This window comes from Culex quinquefasciatus, chromosome 1 (genome assembly GCF_015732765.1).
Source record: "Culex quinquefasciatus strain JHB chromosome 1, VPISU_Cqui_1.0_pri_paternal, whole genome shotgun sequence".
Lineage (NCBI taxonomy): Eukaryota > Metazoa > Arthropoda > Insecta > Diptera > Culicidae > Culex > Culex quinquefasciatus.
Window position 1 is genome coordinate 53,013,965 of NC_051861.1, and position 14,864 is coordinate 53,028,828.

A 14,864-nucleotide genomic window follows, 5' to 3' on the forward strand; every position below is an offset into this window, starting at 1 on the left:
CTGTGTCACGTCACGGTGCACTGGACGATAACGTTCCCAAGTCACGATGATGTTGAAAATCGCCCGAACTGCCTTCAGCTCAGACGGCGTTGTCGATCCTTTCTCGAGATGAACCAGGTACAGTTGATCACGATACTTGACGTCCTTGTTGTGTCTCGTCATCTTGAAGACTTCGATCACGTTCAACTTCAGAGTTTTGAGCTCTTCTTTCAGCACACTCACATCCATGTCGTACAGGCCTCGGAGGACCTGTTTCATGGGGCGTTTACCTGGATCGTCATGGCTGTAGTATTCAATCTTTGTGTTGTTCAGGAAATCCCGAACGTAGTTGTAATCCTTTCTGGTAGGTAGCAGAATTTTGAGTCCATCAGCACACAAGCGAATGGAAGCTCGTAAAGCACCAGATTTGATAAATCCAGTCAGCCACTTTCGCACCGAATCCGATGACGATGTTTTCACAAAAATGGGTGGCAACTTTTCCCGTCGTTCAAATTCTTCCTTCTCGCTCACGTCCACAGGGAGGGTAGCGAACTGGTTTCCAGACGAATTTTGAGCGTCCTTGCTCAAACTGCCTGGCTTTGCAGGTAGCGCTTCGGCATTCTTTAGCTTCTTCAAATCTGCCGATCCTGCTGGTGAGGACCGCCTCTTTTTCTTGCCGTGAGGCATTTTTGCACTTTTTAAAGCACTTTTCAGGAGCTAATATCCAGGAGTACCTCACTGATTGGTGGTCCACAAAGGAAAAGATCAATGCTTTGTCATTTTATATAGCCTTTGCAAATGCTTTGACACATTTATGGCTTGAAACATTATTGCTAACTGAGCAATTCTCTCAGATTTCGGTCATTCGATTTTTTTTTGTATTTTTTAATCCGACTGAAACTTTTTTGGTGCCTTCGGTATGCCCAAAGAAGCCATTTTGCATCATTTCAAGTTGTATCAATCATTTGTATGGATAATTATATGGACAAACATATAATTTTCCATACAAATTCGGCAGCTGGCCATACAAAAATGATGTATGAAAATTCAAAAATCTGTATATTTTGAAGGAATTTTTTGATCGATTTGGTGTCTTCGGAAAAGTTGTTGGTATGGATATGGACAACTTAAAAAAAATGATGCACGGTAAAAAAAAATTGGTGATTTTTTATTTAACTTTTTGTCACTAAAACTTGATTTGCAAAAAAACACTACTTTTATTTTTTTTATTTTTTGATATGTTTTAGAGGACATCAAATGCCAACTTTTCAGAAATTTTCAGGTTGTGCAAAAAATCTTTGAGCGAGTTATGAATTTTTGAATCAATACTGATTTTTTTAAAAATCGAAAAATTGTTCGCAAAACTTTTTCAACTTCAATTTTCGATGTAAAATCAAATTTGCAATCAAAAAGTACTGTAGTGAAATTTTGATAAAGTGCACCGTTTTCAAGTTAAATCCATTTTTAGGTGACTTTTTTGAAAATAGTCGCAATTTTTCATTTTTATAAATAAGTGCACATGTCTGCCCAATTTTGAAAAAAATATGTTTAAAAAGCTGAGCCAAAAGCCATTTTCTAATGTCGATATCTCAGCAACTTATGGTCCGATTTTCAATGTTAAAATATGAAACAGTCGTGACATTTTCTGATCTTTTCGAAAAAAATATTTTAAAAATTTTTAAACCAAGACTAACATTTCAAAAGGGCCAAACATTCAATATTACGCCCTTTTAAAATGTTAGTCTTGGTTTAATAATTTTGAAATTATTTTTTTTCGAAATGATCGGAAAATTTCACGACTGTTTCATATTTTAACATTGAAAAGCGGACCATTAGTTGCTGAGATATCGACATTAAAAAATGGTGTGTTGTTTGGGTGGGACTTAGAAAACATCAATTTTCAACAATTACAAAAGTTACTGAATATCAACTCTAAACGTCGCCGCTTTTGGCTTTTATCTCAATTTACAAGAAGATTTAGAGCTATGTGACTGTAAACAGCTTACTTTATATTTTGAAATTGAGTTGATTTAGTGTTACGTTGCTTTTTAGTGTCCTGCGGTTACTTGGGAATACAAGCCACTTCTATGAGATTTTTCAGATTTTTAGGTTTTAAAGTTAAATTTTAAGGTGATATCACGATTTTTTCCTTTCAAAATTTTTGAGGAAATTTTGAGGAAGAATCGATTTCCACCATCGTTTTTTTATTTTGACGTTTAGACCACTTAAAAAACAGTTTTAGTAAATGTTCATTTATTTTAAGGAGAGACATCCTGTATATTTCGTGTGTCTTTCTGTAACACCTTAGACTATTTCCTCAAAAAATCGTGACATCACCTTAAAATTTGACTTTTAAACTTAAAACTTCAAAAATCTCATAGAAGTAACTTGTATTTTTCTTTCAGTTTATTTTTTCAAAAAGCCCGTCCAATTTCCTACAAGATTGTCTTTGACAACTTGTTGATATGATGCAACGGCTTCAAGATACAGTCATTTTAAAATTATAAAATACAAAAATATTTAAATAACTTACGCTCTTTTTGCATAACGTAATAAAATAACGTTCCCGTTATCGTTATTAAACTCAACTCAACTCAACTCGAGGGAAAGCATGATCTTTGGGAACCCAAGAAACACGAAAACGAAACTATTGGCACTACGCCCCCCGGGGCATGGCCTTCCTCTAACGTGGGATTTCTGCTCCAGCGCCTCTGACGAGACAGGAGAAACCGGGACCGACGTTTTACTTCACCATCCGATAGAAGCTCCCAAGAAACACGTCCACTTTAAATTTTTCAAAAAAATATTTAGACAGGGCCTCGGAATTCTTTCAAACTCGATAGTCCCTTGGATTTCATTGGCTACAACAATATTTTAATTTTTTCCAAATAGTTGGAAAAAAATGTTGAAGCTAATTCCATCGTGGCTCTAATGTTGGCATATCAGCACTTTGACGTTCAATTATAGCGCATAAGAAGCGTTTTTAACTAAAATCGAGTCATAATTAGCTCAATAGAAAGTGAGCAAGCAAGTTTCTTACAAAAGTTTTACAAAATAAGTTGGTTAAATAGCGAAAATCTGCAAATTGAATGGAGTTAGGAGCGAGTGCACAGCAAAAAAAAAATGATGGTAATATTCATCAGGAAATGGTGACAGATTTTGAGTCAAAAAAAAAAATAAAAATGTGTAATATTACATCAGGAATTGATGAATGTTCATCAGTTTTTGACGAATATTTATTAGGTTCACATTTGATTAGTGCGCTAACCACGGGGACGCGCTGTCTTGTTGTTGCATTCTTATTTTCATTTCTTTTGTGTAGCTGTTTGTGTGCATGGGATGATTGGTTATTATAATTGAATAATGACATCATAAGTGCAATGCTTCTGGGAACGCGCAGTCCTGTTTTTTCGCGATAATTTTCGTCGTAAATGATCGTAAAAATTTCTTCCAACTGGCAGTTTTAGTATTAACTCATCAAACTATCGATTTGATGAAGAGTAAAGCGTCATTTATTTACTATTTTTGAAATTTGCTCGCGTTATCTAAATTGTAAAAACAGTAAAAATATACTGATAAGCCCAGCCCATAGCAATACTGGCACGCGTTCGATAAAAAAACTTTTTAAATAATCAATTATCTATCTTTCCGCAGCCGGCTGCCTAAGATTTAAAATTTTCAACCGATAAACAAAATGCTCATGGTCACATCACTGCCACTCGTGAATCCTGACCTCATACCCATCTACTAACCCCCTCAAAACTCATGTGATACTTTGTCGGAGATGCAGTCGATTGGGCGGTCTCTATCACTCAAGTATCGGACTAACATTCCCATCCACTTCCCCGTGACCCTACCACTGGTCGTGGCCGGCGCCGGTATTGATCAGCATGATAGGGGCCTTTGAGAAGTTGCGAAGCGAGGAAAGATAGCACCCACTTATCTTCCACGGCTCGTGGATGTAACTTCTGGAGGTCCTGGTCAATAACGGAGTAGCAACTGCTGGTGGGCACCTATGCTTATGCTTATGCTTAATATTCATTAGGTTCACATTTTTACACATTTTTTATGTAATATTACTCAAAAATTAAGGAATATTCAACCTACCAAATTTTCAACATTCCAGAATTTAATTTTTTTTTGCTGTGTGCTTAACCTGCCAAACATATGAGAATTTCCCCTATTCTATTTCTAGATGGTTCCTCCGATATCGGCAAGCGGAGAGCTGCTAGGATTACAGTTAGCCAATTTTTTAAAGCAATGCATGTGAAATTCAGCTTAAATCTCCGTTTGAGAGCCCCTGCCCCTGCTTTGCGAAACCACCCATGGCTAGAGGGATAGTGCATGCAGTAGAAATCTCTTGCAGACCACGAGGATCTCTGGTGGATGTGTGCGAATAAAATCAATTGAGTACAGAGGGCAACGTGCACACACGCATGCGCAACACTTGGAATGTTGCTGGCTGCCCTACAACAAGCCCTACATCGCTAAACGCTAAACTGTCCTCATCCGCGATGTCACCGTGACACTGGCGATGTCGGTTGTGTGCCGTGAGGAGAATCCAGGAGAAGGGAAGTGACCCTTTTTGTCGTTTTTCTCACGTGCAATTGTGCCACCCCCTTTGCCACCTCCCCACCCCCACAAGCAACAGAGTACCATGCGGTTGGATGTGACAGTCTACGTAATTAGGCATCGAAACGAAACTATTGGCACTACGCCCCCCGGGGCATGGCCTTCCTCTAACGTGGGATTTCTGCTCCAGCGCCTCTGACGAGACAGGAGAAACCGGGACCGACGTTTTACTTCACCATCCGATAGAAGCTCAGTGGATAAGGCGGGAATCGAACCCGCGTCTCATAGCATCATCGGGATCGGCAGCCGAAGCCGGGTAATTAGGCATCATTTCCAGTGAATCTGGAGGAGAAAGTAATTGTACGGCATGAAAAATGTATACACTTGACACGTGGTGTGGCAGGGGTGGTGCCGCAAGGGTGGTGGATTGGCGCGTGACAGGATTGAGGACGACGCAATGTGTTGTGGCACCTGGTGGCATCCTCGGGGTTTAGGGGGGATTGTGGGATAATGTAGAAGAATCCTTAAAGCACACCCGAGATAAAGCATTCTGATGTTTTATGAGCGCTGTGCTGTGCTCTGTTGGTCCCAAACGAGAAATGAAGAGAGCTGTTTTAGTTCTGATGATGAGAAACAGTACAACAGCAGCAGCAGCAGTAGCAGCATCACGCAAAACAAACTGTGAGAGGTTGTTTGGGGGGAGTGGGACAAATATTATCAAACTTTATTACCGTCCACTTGTCAGTCTTTTAACGGCCTTGACCTGTTGTAGGCGGTCGATCCACGAGACCACGTGGTCAGGCTTTGCCCGCATACACAGGCACATGTTCATAGGGAGAAAGTTTTGGAGAATGCTTAGGTCAAGAGTCAGCATCTATTAATGGTTTAACGGTGGACTGCTAGTGATAATTTTTAGTCGAGTGCAGCTTTTTGTCGTAGCGAAGCGAGTTGTATCTGAACATTTATAAATCGCTGAGCTACACAAAAGTAGTTTAAACTCTTTTTAACTTTATTGTGTATAGTTGTAACGTTTTGGGATTTGTTACGAAGGAATAACGTCATGGTTCGAATTCCCGGACGCTTCGAAACCCGGACACTTCATCTTGTTTTATCAATTATTTGGATATAAGGTCGCATTATGAATGTCAAAACTGTGTTATTTGATGAATTCCAACATCAACTTTCATTAAATGTTTGTTCAACGCTGTAGTTAATGCCAAAATAATTAAATACAATAAAATTATAAGTTTACCAAAAATGCGAAACATTTCAATTGAAATATTTCATAGGCGTTCGAAGCACCGGGAAGGCAAAGCAGAAATTTGTAGTTTCGATTTCCTTAAATTCTAGCAATTTTTTATATAAAATATCGATTGTTTTGATGTTATCAGCTTATTTGAGACCTAAAGAATGCCATTCACTGAAATTTCAGTCCAAATTTGTGCGATTCATAAGTAAAATCGAGTGTCCGGAATTTGAAGCAAAAGTGTCCGGATTTCGAATCAGCTTATATCAGTGTCCGGGATTCGAAGCACAACAAGTCATTTTAATTTTAAAATTATGATGAAAAATTGTTAGAAAAGACATATTTTGCATGCATTTTCTTGAAACTGACTGTTTATACTACATCCTGATGATGTATCTACATTTCTAACTTATTACATGATTTTTTGCCAGTTATAACAAAAATGATATGCTACTAAGTGTCCGGATTTCATTTTCAAAAAACTGACTGTTTATACTGCGTCCTGATGATATTTCTACATTTCCAACTTATTACATGATTTTTTGCCAGCTATAACAAAAATGATATACTACTAAGTGTCCGGATTTCGAATCATGACGTTATATCATTTTTGTTATAGCTGGCAAAAAATCGTGTAATAAGTTAGAAATGTAGATACATCATCAGGATGTAGTATAAACAGTCAGTTTCAAGAAAATGCATGCAAAATATGTCTTTTCTAACAATTTTTCATCATAATTTTAAAATTAAAATGACTTGTTGTGCTTCGAATCCCGGACACTGATAAAAGCTGATTCGAAATCCGGACAGTTTTGCTTCGAATTCCGGACACTCGATTTTACTTATGAATCGCACAAATTTGGACTGAAATGTTAGTGAATGGCAAGATTTAGGTCTCAAATAAGCTGTTAACATTAAAACAATCGATAGTTTAGATAAAAATTTGCTAGAATTTAAGGAAATCGAAACCATAAATTTCTGCTTTGCCTTCCCGGTGCTTCGAACGCCTATGAAATATTTCAAGTGAAGTTGGAAATGTAGAAATATCATCAGGACGTAGTATAAACAGTCAGTTTTTTGAAAATTCATGCAAAATATGTCTTTTCTAACAATTATTCACCAGAATTTTAAAATTAAAATGGCTTGTTGTGCTTCGAATCCCGGACACTGATAAAAGCTGATTCGAAATCCGGACAGTTTTGCTTCGAATTCCGGACACTCGATTTTACTTATGAATCGCACAAATTTGGACTGAAATGTTAGTGAATGGCAAGATTTAGGTCTCAAATAAGCTGTTAACATTAAAACAATCGATAGTTTAGATAAAAATTTGCTAGAATTTAAGGAAATCGAAACCATAAATTTCTGCTTTGCCTTCCCGGTGCTTCGAACGCCTATGAAATATTTCAAGTGAAATGTTTCGCATTTTTGGTAAACTTATAATTTTATTGTATTTAATTGTTTTGGCATAAACTACAGCGTTCAAACAAACTTAAAATGAAAGTTAATGTTGGAATTCATCAAATAACACAGTTTTGACATTCATAATGCGAGCTTATATCCAAATAATTGATAAAACAAGATGAAGTGTCCGGGTTTCGAAGCGTCCGGGAATTCGAATCATGACGTTACTACTAAGTGTCCGGATTTCGAATCATGACGTTACTTTCTTAATATTATATATTATATATATTCAGCAATTCCATTTGAAAAGAGCCTAAACCGAAAAATAGTTCTCCAATCGGGCTCAAATTTTTTCTGGGGGTTCCTCGGCCAAAATAATTAGACCCGTATTTTTTTTTGTTTGGCCATTAGGGTTACCTACATCTTGCTAGGGTGGTTCAAAAAATGGCAATTTTCGTAATTTTTCGCAAAAACCACTTTTTTCAAAAAATCATATCTCCGCGCCATTTCATCCGATTTTAGCTGTCTTAGACGCAAAAGAAAGGTGATGAGTTTGGCTATTTGAGAAAAATAGTAAGAAGTTCCAAAAATATAGCTTAACTATTGAAAAAGTCGTATGAAAACTTAAAATGGCGTTTTGACCGTGTCTGGACCAAAGAGCCTATGTCTGAAAATATTTTTATCGGATTCCTCGAAAAATTTCACATAAGTTATCAAAAAATTGGCGATGTCGAACCATACGTTTCCGAGATATGATTTTTTGAAAATAAAAACTATGTTTTTTGACGCGCCGCGCGCAAAAACAGGAAAATGGCGAAATCGGCAAAAAATCAACTTTTTTCACTAAAACTGCGATAACTTAAAAAATTCAGCGATGACCTATACATGTCTGGGTATCAAAATTTTTTAATTGAAAGACAAAATAAATGCACTCAAATGGGTGCTGAAAAGTTGAACTTTTCAGCACTTGTTTCGAAAAGTAACACTTTTCAACATTTTTTGATTTAAACGATTATTAAATACATGAAAATTTGATTTAAAATTTCACTCAGTGTGTGTTTTTTGGAATTGCAAAAAATGTTGTATGGAACTCGATGCAAAACTTGATTTTTCAGCACTCTTCGTATTTATTCAACTCGGTGAACCTCGTTGGATAAATGTACGGCTCGTGCTGAAATAATCCTCTTTTTGTAACTTGTTGCATAAACTACTATTTCAGCACTGTTGATAATTAGCAGGCAATTTCGTATTAAGATATTTTACAACCATTTCAAGTCAAATTTACGAGTCTTATCATGTTGGCCAAGAAATCCCTACAAAAATGTTGAGCCCGAACGGAGAACTTTTATTTGGTTTGTGCCCTTTTCAAATGGAATTGATGTATATTTGTATTATTTTTATAATTATTCTCACCTTTAAATGATGGAAAATTTGCTTTATTGCTCAGTAAATATCAAAATTGTTGAAAAGATCACGCAACGCATTCAAGTAACAGCAAATCTTGCTCTAATCGATCCATTCTTGCTCCATTTGGTCTCATTATAATCCATTTTCAAGAATTTTCTTTCATTTTGGGTGTCTTCCTGGAATTTGGCTCTACGTTTGCCATGTCGCTCCACTCGGCTATTATCATCATCATCGTTGTCGTTGTCGTCGTTGCTAGTCCTTAATCCCAGAGGAATGTTCATTGTTGAAAGAAGAGGCACGGAGGACAAAAAAAGAGAGCACGCTCCATAACCGACAGCAACCCAGCGCAGGGCAGCACGGTTCGGTTAAATTGTTTTTCCGTTTTGTGTGACTCGGCTCTTTCCACTTGTGGAGCTATTTTGTCTGGAAACTTAACCAGACTAAAATCGATGAAAGGATCACCCCACCGCCCCTTTTCACCCCCCTTGGGAGGGTTTCATGATCGAAAGATAAGGGCAACCAGTGGTAAATGTGGCTTTCGATGCAATTTGCTTTCATTAATATTAATTCACTAATTGTTTAGTGCTTTGCCCACTAGTTGAACGTGCCATTTTCGGGCAGCTAGATTACGTTCTAATGCGCCCTTACATCTTTAAGTATGATCTTTTCGAAACTGCTTGGTAAAAAATTGCTCTCGTTGTCGTTTATCAACGCAATGAAGAAAAATGGGAAAATCATCCATGTAATTTTCCGTGAACATCGGCACGCCGCATAAATTCCACTGTTTTCATGCAACATTTCCGCAGAATTGGAGTGAACGTCGCATTACTTTACTGTTCAGCATCAGTCAAGGTGCTGACATCAAGTTCTGCACCATCACCACCCACCCACCAAACTCCTCTAAAGCCAACATCTACCAACAAAGAGACGAAAGCAGCCATAACTTTGACACAACAGTTGTTAGCCCCAGCCGGTTCAGTCTGTTTATCTGTGGCCCCCACCATCACCACCAGCAGCCCAGACAAGGATGGTTTTGTGTGGTCGGAACGTGCAAAAGATGCTTCTAAGACTTTAATTGTGGGAGCTTTTTTTGCCGCACAAAACGCTCGACATCGTTTTGAATGTGATGAAAAAAATCTCTTCATTCGTCACGCTACATAAAATGAGTGATGACGGTTGATACTGGCGAAATTTCGCTGTGTGCCTTGTAAGAGCAAAATTTGTATTCTTGATCACAGAAGACTTTTCCTGCCAGCTTATGGTACATTAAAGGATAATCAGCTGTAAAATGGCTTTTGGCCGATTCTGTCAGAGAAGATTTGGTCTGATACACAAGAATGAGGATTGCGCTGGTGATGAGAAAAAAGGCCATTAAACTTGTACTTGTTTGACCACTTTCAAAGAACAGAATTTAGACAAGAGCCACTAGTTGCTGCATTGAGAAACTTTCATAGCTTTTAATAAATCTTTTTTTGCAAAGTTTTTGGTACTGGTGTTAATGGCACGAAGAAATAATAATTTCAAATCTATCTCAATAAATATTATTGGAAGCTTTACTAAAACGAAATCAATTATAATTATTAAATACACTATTGAAAGAATTTTGAACAAGAAGCATGGTTATTCATGTGTTGTTCATTACAGGACTGAATTCTATAGTTGTACTGAGTTTAAATTTCAAATTTCTTAAATAGTTTCCATCTCACCTGTAAGAAATTGTTTCAAGAATAAGTTAAAATAACACTATTATCATACAATTTTTAGCATTTTATATGACCCGATCTCACCCCCCAGACCCAATGTCACCATTGATGGCGGTAGATATGAAGTCTGGAAATGAAGTGAATAACTTACTCCTATTTCTCATTCAGAATGAGACGCATGGTGCTGAGTATATTTGGATTTAACATAATGACGCTTGGTTATCCAAATGTTGTATAATATGAGGATACTTTGATATATTAGAAGAATAAGCAATACCGCCATCAGAGGTGACATTGGGTCTGGGGTTGAGATTGGGTTATACAAATTTCAGCAGCACACGTAAGGTTACGTGTTAAGTTTTCGCGAAAAAATCGGATTTCCTCCTGATTTCTAGAACAGAGTACTGGATGTTGTAGGCTTTTCTGAAAGGGCACACGATTTTAATCAAACTGCATCAATAACTCAAAAACGATGAAAATGCATATGGGACATTTATGCAATCAGGGCAGTGTAGTACCTATACCAGGGAGACCTGGACGGACCAAACGACCTAACCCGAGACGCAACTGGAATTTGATCGGGCCGTTTTTTCACAAAAATGCCTAGCTTTGAAGACCTGTACTGAGCTCCAGGATGCTCAAAACTTCAATGTTGTTCAATATTGATAAAAGTAAACGCTAAAGTGGCCAAATTGCATAAAAAACAATTTAAAAAAATCTGTTTTCGTTTTTTTTAATTCAAATGCAAAGCGTCATCCTTTTACATTCAATCAAGCACATATTTTGGATTTCAGCTCATTACACCAACCGAAACAAGCTCCTATATGCCCACCAATAGTAACGTTTGTTACATCTAATGGATAGGCAACCACTGCATTTGCATGCTTGTTTTGTAAAGAGAAAAAATGTATTAGAACACATGTTGTATCTCAGCGGAATCTCAACCAATCTAATCATATTCAATCTTAACTCTTCGAGTACCAAGGGCGAGGAAAACTCTTTTTTATATGAAACCAACCTAGTTTTCTGCGCGCTTGGTAATTCAAAAGTTAGAGAAAAACAAAGATTCAAAATACATGGATAGTAATCCTGTACGCCATTTTGAACAACAATGTTGTGGATCGAGTGCATCGAAATAGAAAAAATGTTGACGATTTTGGTAACATTTCGATGTTTACAAATCCGACAACAGAGAATTACCGGATTAACTTACATAATTTCTATCCGTGTAATTACGCTGAAACACACAAATACAAAGGTATTCGGGACTGTGTAATACTCTTTTGTTAAATAAGAATTCACCCATTACTCTAAATCTTCTATTGTTTATTCAATGTATGCTTCCTATAAACGAGTAGAGAGAGTTATGTGCAATAAACTGAAAATGCAATAATTTTCAATTAACCTGAAATTAAACACCAAACACGACTTTTCATTTGCCACCCAACCGAATGAAGCCACCGCACCACCCCTTTTTTGCTGTTGCCAAACCATTACCATTGTGTGGTGTGTATATATAACTTGAGAATGTCTGGCAACCTCAAGAAGTGGAAAGGAATGATATCACTTTACGCCGGGCTTTCTCCGTGGGGACTGGGACTGGTTTTGCGATATATTTGCACCTGCCACAACAATTCCGGAAGGACTCTCTCCTTTTCTTGGGATGGTTGGTGGTGAGTTATTCGCAACGCAGTGGCATCCACCCATAGGGAAAATCAAGCGTAAAGATGCTGCAAGGCTGCACAAGAGGTTTCGCTAGGAAGGTAAGAAATGTGTGAGACCGAACCTTTTTCCGCAAATGAGAGAATCTTGGTACCGCCGAAAAGGTTTTGCTTCTCGCTGTCGCTGGAATGTGGCGGTTGCTTATACTTCATTTTCTTGGGGAAGAAATTGTTCTGCTTCTCCAGGCCGTTGCCGACGCCGGTGCCAATGTCAGTCGCTTCGAAGAACGTGTCGACGAAGGAATTTGAGAAATCTTTTGATAGATTCGCTTGCAAATATTTGCTGTAGTAGTGCTTCTCGGCGTAAGTGTTGCCAATATTTATCTTGTTACCGTAGACGCGGTCCAGCGCTTCAAACACGTACTCATTCTTGGCAATCCGCGTAACGTTCGGTCGCTCTCGCAGACCCAACTTGTGCAGAATGTGATACTTGATAGTTTGCAGCAGGATTATCTCGATGGAGGAGCTGATTTTTTGCACTACCGTGTCCTCGGCATCACGTCCCGGCTCGGAACGGTAAAAGCTGCTTTTCCGAGAGTGTGCCAGCTTGCGGTTGTAAAACTCAGTGATGACGTCGGTCACAAGATAGATGGTGCTGAGGATGGTCTGCGAGTGCGAGGCCAGCGATTCGTTCTCCAACCCAAATTCGTATATCTTCCGGTTGGTCGAGAGCAGATTGTTCAGACTACATCGCTTGGAACGTTCCTCACGTTTCACACGCGAGCCCAGCACGTCTCGCAGGTATGACGCTTCCAAATCCTTCTGAATCTCGCATAACCGGTACAGAATAAACCTATCTAGACAATTAAATTTGATTGTATCAGTCCACGATTGATTATCAGTCGAGCAGTGGATCCGTAAATAGTTCACCAAGGCGTTTGCGATATGATTGACGATATGGGAGATGCTGTTTGATTCATTAAAGTAACTACTAAAACTCCCGTCCAACAGATCCAAGCTCCAAGCGCAAACCTCGCCGCGTGGTTCATCGATATAAGATACTTCAAACAACACTTGCCCAACGGATTCGTTTCTTGACGTCGTCTGCTGCTCAATGCTGCTTGTGCCATTCACACTGACATCAAGTATGCTCACAACCAGCTCGAACGGAGGTTGATTCTGTTGGCTCTCGATGGAATCGATGGACGCGAAGCAGCGGAAGCAATTGATACTGGAAGTCGTTTCCGGAACGTAAACCGTCAGTAGGACTAAACTTGTGAGCCACATGTTGAACATTTTATGATTTGAACTTCGTCGACTGTATTGCTTTCTTGTCTGGGTTTCTGTTAGGCATGTTGAGAAATAAAATTGTGGTTACAATGATTTTTAGTTTACTTCAAAAAATATTTTTAATTTTACTATCTGATTTTTTGTTATAATCGCTAAATCTTTAAAAATCCTTTTCAATGTTTTGTTTTTAAATTTGTAATTTAACCGGTTTAAAAAAATCGCAGTATCGTTCTCATAATTCCAATTTAGCGTTTTATTTTTCTACCACAATGAGATGAAAAATCCATATCTAGTTTTTATAAGGTCCTATGAACTAGGGGATTCTCTATATTTTAGGACTTTTTCATATAGAACATGTGTGAATTGTTTGTGCAATGAAAATCTCACTAAAATATATGTTTGACACATTCTCCGGGCAAGTATACCAGTGGGAAAATTTTAAAACTTGATTTAATGGCGAAATAGATGCTGTGGTTGTATTCTGTATACCGTAAACCGGGTTGACTTTGATAGGATTTCAATTTATTTTTGGCATATTTCCCAACTGGAAAAGTTTTTCTCAAGATTATTATTTTTAAAACATGTACTGGGGCAGGCCACACAAAGTCCATGCACTATTTTTGAAAAAAAGTTTTTTTATAATGTTTAAAAAAATAGTTACGTTAAAAATTCTCATTTTAAATTCCGGGGTGACTTTGATAGTCATAGTTTTTGTTGTTAAAATCAGATTAAAGGTGTTCAAACTTTATTTTTACGTTAGGTGTACCATCGCTTAGGTTGCTGACATAATTTTAAAGAAAAAAATCGATGTTTATGTTTAGTTAACTAAGTTTGTAAGCTTTTTAGCAAAATTCATATAAATTTTAGGTAAAATTGTTAAATAGTCGAAATTTTGCCTGAAATTTGTTAAATCTAGTATTTTTCATAAAATTATCGATTTATAATGCCGTTTCAAAGCCCAAGTTTTCACATTTTTGTTTATGTTGCAAAAACATAAAATATTTAATATTTACAAAATTATTTTACCTTCTCCTTGTGAAAAAATATCCAACAAATCCAAAAATGCATTCCATTTTCTGATTCAAAACCATGTTCATTAAGAAAATCATGACACTTTGTGCAGTTTGGAATAATGCCTTTTACCAACATTTTCTTATGAATAGTTAACTGACAGTGCGTGACCAAAAAGTTCATCAGTTAATGCAACAGAGTAAATCCTTTATCATGATTATAGTGATGATTTTGCGATTTTTGAAACAGATGTTGAAAATCTACCATCAAAAACGTCGTTTCCCAAAAATCATTGTTATCTAACGTTTGATTTCCTCGACTTTGTATTATTTTGAGACAAGCTAAAAATTATTTAATCGTTAAAACCATTTTCTTGTTGGAATGTTTGAACTGAAATAAATTTTTGGCACATTTTTCCACCTTCAAAAGGTAATTATGCATGCTGAGCATTAGGGCGAAATGCTTTTGTTTATTCTTCTAAATGCATTCTCTTGGTATGACAAAAGCGCTGGCTCCATTGTTCGGCATAACGTCATGATTCGAATTCCCGGACGCTTCGAAACCCGGACACTTCAATTTGTTTTATCAATT

General features: G+C 37.4%; 2 protein-coding genes across 17 annotated transcripts in view; both read right to left on the reverse strand.

The window, feature by feature from the left end:
• Positions 1–14,864, reverse strand: part of LOC6046774 — a 79,451-nt gene that overhangs the window by 51,126 nt on the left and 13,461 nt on the right. The window lies entirely within an intron of this gene.
• LOC119765337 lies at positions 4,163–13,516 on the reverse strand. Its single transcript, XM_038249015.1, has 2 exons — positions 12,098–13,516; positions 4,163–4,893 (listed from the first exon to the last, which is right to left on the reverse strand). The coding sequence occupies exons 1-2, from the start codon at positions 13,266–13,268 to the stop codon at positions 4,802–4,804; spliced, it is 1,263 nt and encodes a 420-aa protein (XP_038104943.1). The 5' UTR covers positions 13,269–13,516; the 3' UTR covers positions 4,163–4,801.